The sequence below is a fragment of the Physeter macrocephalus genome, chromosome 7 (assembly GCF_002837175.3).
Source record: "Physeter macrocephalus isolate SW-GA chromosome 7, ASM283717v5, whole genome shotgun sequence".
NCBI classification, from domain to species: Eukaryota; Metazoa; Chordata; class Mammalia; order Artiodactyla; family Physeteridae; genus Physeter; species Physeter macrocephalus.
In genome coordinates this window covers 49,103,415-49,116,133 of record NC_041220.1, presented here as the reverse complement: position 1 = coordinate 49,116,133, position 12,719 = coordinate 49,103,415, and the positions used below count along the sequence as shown (strand labels likewise).

Below are 12,719 nucleotides of genomic sequence, written 5' to 3'. Positions count from 1 at the left end.
CGTGTCCCATGCATCGGCAGGCGGACTCTCAACCACTGCGCCACCAGGGAAGCCCCTGTTTTCTGTTTATTGATCCCCAACTACAATCCAGACCTGTTGGGCCCTTAATACATATGTTACAGCCTTTCAAAGAGTCTGGTCCGTAACTCCAGGATGTACTATTCAAACTACAGATCTAAGAAGATAAAAATCTGGCTAGAGATTTATCTTTTCAAATTATTTTAGTCAACTGTAAGTTTAGGCAATTATGCTTTAAAGGTATGTCGACCCTTGTGATAAACCTAGTCAAAGCTGTTGGCAGGAAACTGGCCTGCAGCTTGAATGACCTTCCCAAGCAAGTTCAGGTGAGACTCTCTTTTACATAACTGCTTTAAATGGAAATCACTTAGATCTGGGGAATTTGGTTTTTAGCCATTTTACACACAGGTGTTACACAGCCCTTGAGTAAAAAGGTGAAACTCATTTCGTTCCAATGTATGTAAAGCTTCTCAGTTAAGCAGAATGCTCAAAGTGGTAAATGTTTTTTGATTTTCTGGTAAACTAATCAAAAACTCCTTTCAGGGGCTTCCCTGGTGGCACAGTGGTTGAGAGTCCGCCTGCCGATGCAGGGGACATGGGTTCGTGCCCCGGTCCGGGAAGATCCCACATGCCGCGGAGCGGCTGGGCCCGTGAGCCATGGCCGCTGAGCCTGCGCGTCCGGAGCCTGTGCTCTGCAACGGGAGAGGCTACAACAGTGAGAGGGCTGCGTACCGCCAAAAAAAACTCCTTTCAGTTTTAGTTTTTTAGAAAAATACTTCTGAAATGTGTCGGTTTTCTTTCCTATGTTAGATCATAACTGAATCCTTATTTGATTAGGAATATTACAATTCACAAGGCTCATTATATGAATTCTTTGTACAGCATTATAGATCTAAGAGTTGTAGAAAATTAAGGATCTGCCTGAATTTTTGTGCTTGAATTCCCAATTCGAACTTATTTTGGTTCTTTCTCCTCAATATGAAGTTCACTTAACTGAAAGCCCTGTTTGGTAAGGTCTGGATCAAAGTGTAGACTTCCGTTTGGTTTCAAAGAACAGGACTAGAAATGGGCCCTTTCCCTTGGAGATAGTAAAGGATTCAATGCCAATGCCAGAATGGTTATCTCTAAAAGCGCATAATTTTTACTTGGGGAGTAGAAGGGGAATGGGGATCATTGGCTCACAGACATAAATAACAAGAACACTCACTTTTGTAGAGCGGTTACTACATGCCAAGCACTATTCTAAATGTTTTCATACCGAGGACCTCTTAATCTTCACATCAGCCTGATGAGGCATGTGCCATTCTCATCTCCATTTTATGGATTAGAAAATGAAAGCTTGGAGAGGTTAAGTAGCTTTTCTAAGGTCACATAAGGTCAAACCCAGGTGTGCTCGATTCCAGAGCCCAGTTACTACTCAGTGTTTGACCCCATCTACCTGGGAAGTTTGTTGCCCCCAGTTGCATAGGCAAGACAGTCCACCACATTAAAAGCACAGACTGGAAGTCAGAAGTCCTAGGCTCAGGCTTCAGCCCGTGCACTAACTGCTGGGTGACCGTGGTCACTGCAGTTGATGGTTACGGACCCAAGTACTCACATCTATCAAATGAGGGCATTGGGGACTTCCCTGGTGGTCCAGTGGTTAAGACTCCGTGCTTCCACCGCGGGGGGCACGGGTTCCATCCCTGGTCGTGGAAGTTCCACAGGCCACCCCGTGCAGCCAGTAAATAAATAAATAAATAAAAATGTAAAACAACAAAGATGAGGGCATTGGGCCAAAATTGCAGCTTCCCACTGTGTTCCTCAGAGTCCTGGTGCCCTCAGCAGCCCCACTAGGCTGAGCAGTGTCCCCTTTTCCTCTTTCATACGTTGGGATTCCACTTGTTTGGATGGAGGGGGGTGGGTGGGGACATGGAGAAGTTTCCATTGAAAAAATAAATTTAAAAAAGCAATAAATAAAAAGAGGACGATGAATCAAATAACTACCTGCGTCCTCTGTAGGCCTGAGGTTTTCTGACACTTGAGACTATTTTCTTCTTCCATTATGAGGGGAGACACATGCTCCTGTTTTTTTCCCACTGATCGAAGATATTACTTTCCCACCCAGTGGAGTCACTCAGGTACTGGCACCATGTTTGTGTTAGAAAGGGATAGTTGACTATTTCATGGCCTGATGACTGTCACAAGTTTTAGGGGATGTGGGACTGAGACAAGTGAGTAGTTAGTTTCAATGCACATCTGATTTTTTACTGACTCTGTTGGGGAGATGTGGGGGGTGGATGCCCACACCTCCAACCAATTCTCTGACACCAGGTGGTGTCAATTCAACTCAATTCTCTCAGTCCTGACTTTCTACGTGGAGATAGCACCAGATTGCACAGGTTATGGGCTCAGTCCTACCAGACTGCCCCCATCTAATTAGATGCCAATTGCAAATTTACGTTGCTCAATTAATTTGCTAGAGGGGCTCAGGGACTTACTAGTTTATATATATATATATATGTTTATATATAAATAATAGAACTCAGAAACAGCCAGATGGAAGAGATGAATGGGGAAAGGGGCATAGAGCTTCCATGCTTTTGGAGCTCGTCACTCTCCCAGCACCTCCATATGTTCCCAACTCAGAAGCTCTCCCAGCACCTCCATGTGTTCCCAACTCAGAAGCTCTCCTTACCAGTCCTTTTGGCTTTTTATGGAGGCTTCATCACATAGTCATGATCAATTAAATCATTGGCCATGGGTGACTGAACTCAGCCTCCAACCCTTCGCCCCTCCCCGAGAGCTTGGGGGTGGGATTAATAGTTCTAACCCTCTAATCACATGATTGGTTCTATTGGCAACCAACCTCCATCTTTAGGTGCTTTCCAAAAGTTACCTCATTAGCAGAACAGAAGACACCTTTATGCTCTCATCACTTGGGAAACTGCAAGGGTTTTAGTTCTGTGCCAGAAACAGGGACAAAGACCAAATATGTATTTCTTACTGTACATCACAGTATCACAGTCTTTCTTCCCACAGAAAAGCCGACGCTTCAGAGCAGACACTCTTTAGACGGCTCCAAACTTGCGGAGAAAGTTGAAACCGCGCAGCCACTGTGGATAACGTTGGCACTGCAAAAGCAGAAGGGGTTTCGGGAGCAGCAGGCGACTCGAGAGGAGAGGAAGCAAGCCAGGGAGGCCAAACAGGCAGAAAAGCTCTCCAAAGAAAACGTAAGTAGCTTACTCTGCAGCTTTGTTTTCCTGAGCTTGGCTCTCTCTCTTTTTGGCTGCGCTGTGCAGCTTGCGTGATCTTAGTTCCCCAACCATGGACTGAACCTGGGCCCCGGCAGTGAAAGGGCCGAGTCCTAACCATTGGACCGCCAGGGAATTCCTGAGCTTGGCTCTTTTAGTTCACAGGATTTAAGACAACAACAATAACAAAACAAGGCTAGCTGAGAGTGGTGGAGAATACTTAAGACAGTAGAGCAATAAATAAGCTGACCACTGTTAAGACAAGGAGGCGTTTTAGGTTAGAAATTTGGTTTCCTTATGCTCTTAGGATAGCCTGATTTGGCAGAATCCGCTCACACAAGTTATATGAGAAATACAAAAAGCATTTTATTTGAGCAGTGAGTCGAGAGGAAATTAGGAATCCTGCTCTGTGGCCCTGACGGTGTAGTTAATTTGAAGGGCTCTTCTGGGAAAGTATGTCACATCCCCTCTTCGGGACATTTGCACTGAGCGGCTCCGTGGTTGAGCACACACTGCTCCCCTGTGCAGTCTGGCCCCTCCTCTGGGAGCAGAGAGCGGGGGCTGGCCAGTGGACGCCTCCAAGGCCTTGCCTTGCATGGTCAGTCTCCCCCTGACTTTTTCTGTCCACCCAGGTCAGTGTCAGCCCGCAGCCTGGAAGCAGCAGTGTCAGCAGAGCTGGTTCCCTGCACAAGTCCACCGCTCAGCCAGAAGAGAAGAAGCCAGAGACAGCAGCGTCCAGGCTCGAGCGCCGAGAACAGCTGAAAAAGGCCAACACTCTTCCTACATCTGTGACAGGTAGAGAACAGATCCATTTCTATTTAACCGTACTTAAAGGTTTTTCTTCTTAAGGTGTGTTTTATTTCCTCTAGCATCATAACTAGCACAGCATTTTAGGCATTTCAGAGCACAAGCTGTCTCATAACCCCATTCATCAACTCTGACACTGATAAAAGCTTATCTGATAAAGATCATCAGAAACTCACCCACTATCAGTGGTGTGATGATAAATGTTTAACAATCAGTTCTTCAGGGAGGGGAGAGACCTCTGATTTGTAGTATTTGCTGTGGTGTAAATACACCCAACCACGGCTAATTTCAAGCTACTAATGTGATATCAGTGACTCGTTAAATTCCTGAACCTTTAACAAGGTGATATGAGCCCTCTCCAACTCCACTGCCTGTAGTCCAACAAAATTAGGTTTATTAACTTCCTGCAGCAAGGAAGACTGCACACCATAAGAACCTTCTAAACAAAACAAGAGATAAGATTATATTAGGATTCAGGGGAAAGGGTGAAATTTAGGTAAAATTTAAATGAAGCAGTGACTCAAAGCAAAGTAGTTGATATCAAGCCTGAGCTGAAACATGGACTCAGGAGCCTGTTTCCTTTGACACCACAAACTTAGGGTAAATGTGAGGAAGCTGTATTGGAAAACCCCTACCTGGAGCTCTGCTTCAGTTGGAAATGGAAATTGTTTCTCTGAATCATGGTCATCCAAGTGGCTCAGATGCTCCAGGCAAAAGTGGGGTGGTCCCTTCTCACTGATATGATTTCAGACAGCAAATTTCTGACTCAGGTGTGACTTTACAGAGCAAGGTTGTTGTGCTCTAAGTCCTTGATGTTAATTAACAACAGCAGTGTTTATATGTTCATGACACATAGGAGACACATGCACATTAAAAAAAACCCTCTTTATTCTGTTAAAAGATAAAATGATCCAATAATGTTTGTAACTATTTCTGTGTTACACATCACTTGGAGGATAGAGAGTCTGAAAGAACTTCCTCTCAGGGGTTATTAGGGCATCTGTTTTCCCCACTAGGCAGCCCTGTTCCTCGGAGGACACCCAACTTCTGGACCCAAGATTTTTTTATGCCTTGGATACCTGCTAGCTGAGGTCTGGAAATGTAACGAGGTCTCACTATTAAAGCTATGTTTACTATTTGGTGAGGAGAAAAAAACTTTATATTTGAAAACCACTTTGGAGCATTTTCTCAAGAACCTCCAAGGGCATTATTTCATTTGATCTTATACCCAGGAATTAAGGATTCTAAACATAATATTGGTGTGTGTCAAGAGAGAATTCTTGCAGCATAGTGAAAGCTCCAAAGTCAAAGAGATCAACCTCTGTCTGCCTGATTTCTTAGAAGCACCAAATGGTTAATGCAATTCAGAGCTGGCTCCACCTTAATAAAGCAAGCCTTCTTAAGTTTTTGTCTTTTCAGTATTTTGTAGGCCATTGCCTACAATAGACCCAAAGATAAGATGGGAAGGCTCACCACACAAAGCCTCTAAGGTCTGATAAATCGTGATAGGATGCAAAGGAATTGATAGACGAGTCTGAGTGATAAGAGCTGGCAGGATCCATGGGCCTCAGAGGGAGGAGGGACCCAGGGCATGCCTGGTAGAGGAGGTAGCTTTCAACCTCACCAGCTAACAGGTTCAAACTTCAGACTACTTGGTTTAAGTTTTTTCTTCATGAAACTGACTGGCTGTATGTATGCCTAGAATCACAGAATTTACCTCTTATTATTATCACACAGGCATAGCTTCTGTGCACAGAGAAAATTAGGTTTCTAGAAATTCTCTGAAATTAGAATCGACTGCACTGTGATCACCGTAATTCTGTATGTAACAGTTATGATCACGTAGCTTTCTTTCTCCAATTCTTCTTGCCAAAGATACCCAGTGTTTCACTGGGTTTTCCTTTCTGAATCTCATACTTCTGCTAAATCAAAATGTGGCTCTGACTTATTCCTTTCTCCTTTTCCTTCAAAATGCAATCTAGTGGAGATCTCTGATTCGGCTCCCCCAGCACCACTGGTGAAAGAAGTCACAAAGAGATTCTCTACCCCAGACGCTGCCCCCGTGTCAACAGAACCAGCCTGGCTGGCTTTGGCCAAAAGGAAAGCCAAGGCCTGGAGCGACTGTCCACAGATTATTAAGTAAAGAAAGAGTGACTCTTATCCATTCCTATTGCCAGTTATTGGCTCTTCTCTTGCCCTTTTTATTTATTTATTTTTTTATATGAGGTAAAGAAAGAAACGAAGCTAGGGAAAAGCAGCATGTTTTATAGGCTCTAAAATAATGTTTAGAAACTGAACTGGCGGTGTTCCTTGTAAAGAGTGTATTTGCACAGCCCTAGGTCCTGGTGCCTTGAGCTCCTCCTAGTTCTAAAGAGAATTCCGTCCTAGGGACCACATGAAGCAAAATCTCCAGACTGAGAACTTCTCACGAGAGCCTGCCACACCCATTCCATGGCCCTTCCACACACATGCACCCCACACACCATTCAGAACATGTACTTTTGCCAATCTTTGTAATAGTTTTCTTGATCCTGTACTCCTGTTTCTTTTTTCCAAGCCATTTACCACGTGCTTGGGGATTTCTACCGTTTTCTATAGTAATAGTGAAAGGATCTTATATAAACAAGAGTGCCCATTTGCCTGAATGCAGTGAGTAACTGGGAATTGCAAGTAAAAGTCTGGCTCCCAACTCTTTGCCCATGTCTGCTTCTCATGATTTTGCCCCAACAGGAAACTGTAACACAGCGAGTCCATTGACTCTTCTACCGCACTGTTGAGCTACAGGCCTCGTTATACCACAACTCTCCTCAAGGACACGTTAACCATTTGGCCCAGCTGGCTCCTAGTGAACATTTTTATTTAAAATGATTGATTAAAAAAAAAAAGGAAGCAGCTACAAATTCTCTGTCTCTGAGAATCCCCGTCTAGTGCAGTTGTTCTTAAGAACTTCAGGCTCCATCCCAGACCTACTCAATCATCAGAGATCCTGTGAGGATGAGGCCAGATGTGTATATTCTGGTAAAAACTCTTCAGATGACTTCCAGTATATCACAGAGGTTGAGAAGTGTGGGACACACTGCTTCTAGTGTAATCTAGTTTTTAAAACTCTGAAGGGGAGGCTCATTTCACCCAAAGCAGCAAAGGTGAGACAGGAAAAATAATAAAACAAACAACCCCCCAAACCAGCCATTTATTACAGGGTATAAGAGTCTATTGACATTACATGTCTCTGAAAATCTTTTAAATCTTTAGGGAAAGTTAACAGTAAGACAAGATTTGAAGCCTTTGTACTAAGGACTTCCCGTGGGAAGTTTCTTTCTTTACCATAATCAAGTAATTCATATTTAGAGTCAAATGTTCAATAGCATTTATAATGTAGAGCATTCACCTTGCTACCTTTAAAAACATCTCAGAGTTTTAAGTGGCCTTGTTGTTATACACGTGATAAAAAAAGGACTTGGCAATTTAAAAGCCACATATATTCACTTTTATTTCCCTAAATTTGCTTTACATGACACACAGACATACAGCAAACCCACACATTGCTGGTACTAACCTACATTTCGTGGTGTCGGCATATTACCTTTTTCTTCAATCCTGACTTCAAAATCTAAGTACAAATCCTTTGCCTAGTGCAGCAGGGGAAGGAATTACATCCTTTTTTCCTCTCCTACAAAAACACATTAGTATTTTATTAGTGTCATTTTCCTCTATGCTTACTCAATAGACAGTGTGCTGTTACACTATTACGTACCTTAAAGAAAGGATGACAGCAAAGTTATTTACCATATACAAGGCATTTTCTTTCTGGAAACGACGGCTCAGCCTCATGGTAGCAGCTGGCATGTGTGGTGAAGTGGATAGTTGTACTTTTGCAAGTTGGAGTTAATATTATATATAGTGGACCTTCAGACTTAAGAATCAATGGAACGTTAATTTTTTTACGGCTATGAGAAGCAATTAATATTCCACTGCATGTTTTCCACAGTGATGTTCATTTCTAAATCAAATATGTAGACATTTGTTAGTTTCAGTGATTTCCTAACTAATATAACACTTCTGAATAGGAATCTTTCCACCTAGAGCCCTGGAATTATACTGCTACATTAATTCTTCTGCATTGTCTTTTTCTGTCATCCTGTCAGCTTTGAATAATATCACAGTAATGGCAGAGAACAAGTGAATAAATCAGATCATTAACAAAGAATGGTAGACAAGTCAACTCTGTACTGGCTTACCTACCACTGATCCCATACAAAGGAGGAGAAATATCTCAGTTAAACAATTTCCATCAAAATCTTTTTAAGAGTATACTGAGGAAAGTATACTGGAAATAAGTCATAGCACTTACTTCCAACAACTTCTAAAGGCTACATGTTTAATATTTCATGTAAAAATTACTCCTACTTTGCACTAAATACCAATGAAGTGTTATTTTGCTTTAGTTGTGTTGCAGTCTTTTCTGACCAACAAACTACGGGGGAAATTCTATAAAGCGTATAAAAAATTCAAGACTTAAAAGAAATGAATGATTGTTAATTAAATACACAAGCTTTTTTTTTTTTTTTTTTAATTTAAACAAACATACACTTCTCCTGGCAAGGTTATAGATGATTAACCTCTGTTCATAAGACATATTACAAAACTAGAGGTTTTTTCTTTACTTTTTTAATTTTTCAAGTGCAATTGTTGTTAAATACACAAGCTTTTTTTTTTTTTTTTTAATTTAAACAAACATACACTTCTCCTGGCAAGGTTATAGATGATTAACCTCTGTTCATAAGACATATTACAAAACTAGAGGTTTTTTCTTTACTTTTTTAATTTTTCAAGTGCAATTGTTTCTTATACATTAATTACTATTAAATTATCATTTTAGCCAGTTATTAGCAAATTGTAGTATGTATTCATTGTCTCTTCTTGTGATGTTTAGTTTTAATTGCTTATTTTAAAGCAGAAACATTAGAGTTACAAGTGTCTTGCAATATTTTTATCAACAATAAAATGAAGTAGGACTTAACAATAAAAACACCTTAGTGTGATTTTATTATTATTTTGAGATTTTGGTTGTATAAAGTTTTAATGTAAAATGTCCATTACTGAAGGAAAAATCTTTCAATAAAAATACCCACAAGATCTTCAGCACTGATGGAATTTCAAGCTGAAGTTTTTACTGATTTCAATGACCATCTATAGAAAGCTTGTATTTATACAGCTTTTGTTGAGAAAGAAAAATCTCAAGGCATTTTATATGGTACCTTATTATACTTTTAACTAGATGTTTTTTGGAGAAAAATAATGAGTAGGGACAAATAAAATGTTTATCTCAATCCTAAATTGGAATTGAATGGTCTGGCATCTCAGACAAAATGATCCTACAACCTCTTTACTCAAAGTGTGGGCAATGGAACAACAGCATGGGCACAAGCCGAGAGCATGTGAGAAACGCAGCTAGGGCCGCAGACCAGACCTACTGACTCACAAGGCCAGACAAGGGCAAAGTGAGTGATGTGAGCAAGGCACTTGCCTTGGGTGCCAAAAAACCAAGTAATCAAGAGGAATGCTATTTTAATGCAATATTTTAAAAATCAAGGTTAACGCAAATTCCATGATGAACAAATATCAAAATTTTAAATAAAGACAGGGTCGGTATTACTGATTTTTCCTTTTGCCTCAGTCTCCAGTGTGGCTAAGCCAAGCCCCCCTCCTTCCAGCCCTCTCAATTGGAATGTGCATTTAGCAAGAGCTCCAGGTGGTTAATACATTAAAGATGAATCCGCACGGGTCTAAAACCTGGCAGAAGATATGTTCTTTTGGGCCAGCCATGGCCTCAATCCCCTTTCTGTGTTTGCAGAAATCTCTACCTTGTGGGTCTTGGTAGAGGGCAGCACTCACCTCCTACCACAGTTGAAATGCCTGTTAGGTGCCTTCCTATACTCTCTCATGGGCATAACAACATGTTTCACTTCAAATTGGAAGGGACTGTGGTTTGGGAGCGACTGACCAAAAGATGGGGGGACTGTGAGGAAGTCTGGCAGTGGTAGGAAACAGTGTCCAGCGTTAGTGGGGTCAGCCATAAGGTAAGCATTTAGTGCCTCAAGGACAGCAGCTGTCTTCTGGCCGAAATGATATGATGATTTCAGGCATTCATTGTTTCTGGCTGTTTATAGCTCTAGCCCTCTTTGTAATTCTGCAAGAGACTCAATATTCTTTTAAAAATTCATTCTGGAGGGAGTGGCCAAGACAGTGGAATAGAAAGACCCTGAGCTCACCTTCTTTCATGGGCACACCAAAATCACAACTATTTGCAGAATAACCTTTGATGAAAAAGACCAGAACTTTCCAGAAAAGATCTTCTACAACTAAAGACATAAAGAAGGAAACACAACAAGATGGGTAGAAGGGTAGGATTTGTGATATAGTCAAGTCCCATACCCCTGGAAGGAAGACCCAAATATAGGAGAATAACTACATTGCAGAGGTTCTCCCAAGGCACTATGAGGTCTGAGCCTCACATCAGGCTCCCCAGCCCAGGGGTCCTGCACCAGGAAGACAAGCCTCCAGAGCATTCTGCTTTGAAGGCCAGTAAGGTTTACTTTCAGGAGTCCCAGAGGGCTGGGGGAAAGAGAGACTTCACTCTTAAAGGGCACACACAAAATCTCACATGTTCCAGGACCCAGGGCAAAAGCAGTCATTTGATAGAAGCCTGGGTTAGACCTACCTGCTGATCTTGAAGAGTCTTCTAAAGAGGCAGGAGGCAGCTGCAGCTCACCCTGGGGACATAGACACTGGTGGCAGCCATTCTTGGGAGTTCCTTCTACCACATGGACATTGGTGTTGGCAAGGGCCATTGTCGAATCCTCCCTCTGGTTTTTAGCCCCAAGACCCAGCCCTGCCCTGGCCATGCTGTTCAGGCAGCCAGTTCTAGCCTCTGGACCAGCCTCAGCCACCAGGGCGCAGACAACAGATGCAAGAAAACCACAATCCCACAGGCTGCAGACCCATCCAGCCCATCAGTAGGCCAGACCATGTCCTGGGACTATCTGGGCCTGGGTCCTGGCCCTGGCCACTAGCAGGCCAACATAAGCTCTGGGACATCCCAAACCCCATACCCAACTGTGTCAGAAACAGCCCCTCCCCCTTCCCCCCAGCGATCTGACAACAGCTCTGGGACCATTGGCCTTGTATCCAGACTCCAGGACCTGGCTCTGCCTGCCAGTAGACCAGCACTAACCCCAGGACTTGGCTTCACCCACCATAGGATGGGCAACAGCCCTGGTGTCTTCTAGACCCTGACTCTACCCACCAATGAGCCAGCACTAGCCCTGGGGCCCCTGGGGTTCTGCAGTCAGCCACCTTGTGACCTGGTCAGGCCAAACAGTGGCCAGCAGCCTCTGCATAGGGCAGGGCTTAGCAACCAACCTGAACAGGGGCCAGCCAAGCCTACCAGATGGCCCACATAGTTAGCTCACCACAACAGAAGGACCCACACAGCCCTCATAGCAGGAAACCACCAGAGCATATAGCTTGGGTGATAAGAGGGGAATGCACTGCTGGGACACATAGGACGTCGCCTACAGGAGGCCACTTCTCCAAGGTCAGGAAACATAACCAACCTACCAGAAACATAAAAATGCAAACAGCAACTTAGGCAAAATGAGGCAACAGAGGAACATGTTCTAGATGAAGGAACAAGATAAAACCCCACAAGAAAAACTAAATGAAGTGGAGATAGGCAAATACCCAAGAAAGAGCTCAGGGCAGTGATTGTAAAGATGATCAGAGAACTTGGGAAAAGAATGGATACACAGATTGAAAATTAAAAGTTTTTAACAAAGAGCTAGAAAATATAAAGAATAACCAAACAGATGAAGAACATGATAACTGAAATTAAAAATACACTAGAAGGATCAACAGTAGACTAAATGATACAGAGAAACAGATCAGTGAGCTGGAAGACAGAGTAGTGTAAATCATTGATGCTGAACAGAAAAAAGAAAGGAAAAGAAATGAGGACAGTATAGGAGACCTCTGGGACAACAATGAGTGCACTAATATTCTCATTATAGGGGTCCCACAAGGAGAAGAGTGACAGAAAGGGACTGAGAACATATCTGAGACATCATAACTGAAAACTTCCCTAACCTGGGAAAGGAAACAGACATCCAAGTCCAGGAAGCACAGAGAGTCCCATACAAGATTAACCCAAAGAGGATACATTAAAACACGTTGTAATTAAAATGTGAAAAATTAAAGACAGAGACAATATTAAAAGCAGCCAAGGAAAAACAACAAATAATATAGACGGGAACTCCCATAAAGCTATCGGCTGACTTTTCATCAGAAACTCTGCAGGCCAGAAGGGCAACATATTTAAAGTGATGAAAGGAAAAAACCCACAACCAGGAATACTCCCAGCCAGGCTCTCACTCAGATTTGATGGAAAGATCAAAATCTTTACAGACAAGCAAAAGCTAAAAGAGTTCAGCACCACCAAACTTACAAGAAATATTTAAAGAACTTCTCTTAATGAAAAAGAAAAGGCCACAACTAGATAAATGAAAATTATGAAATGAAAAAACTCATTGGTAAAGGCAAACATACAGTAAAGGTAGGAAATCATCCATGCACAAAGCTAGCCGGGAGGTTAAAAGAGTAGTA

At 42.4% G+C, this 12,719-nt stretch overlaps 1 protein-coding gene across 1 annotated transcript in view; it reads left to right on the top strand.

Moving 5' to 3' along the window:
• The window catches only part of CRACD (capping protein inhibiting regulator of actin dynamics), a 41,072-nt gene extending 32,351 nt beyond the window's left edge, over nt 1-8,721 (top strand). The window contains 3 exon segments of the mRNA XM_055085959.1: nt 3,040-3,230; nt 3,884-4,046; nt 6,041-8,721. Coding sequence (XP_054941934.1) covers nt 3,040-3,230; nt 3,884-4,046; nt 6,041-6,201 — 515 coding nt within the window. The 3' untranslated portion in view covers nt 6,202-8,721.
• Nucleotides 8,722-12,719: the final 3,998 nt, after the last annotated feature.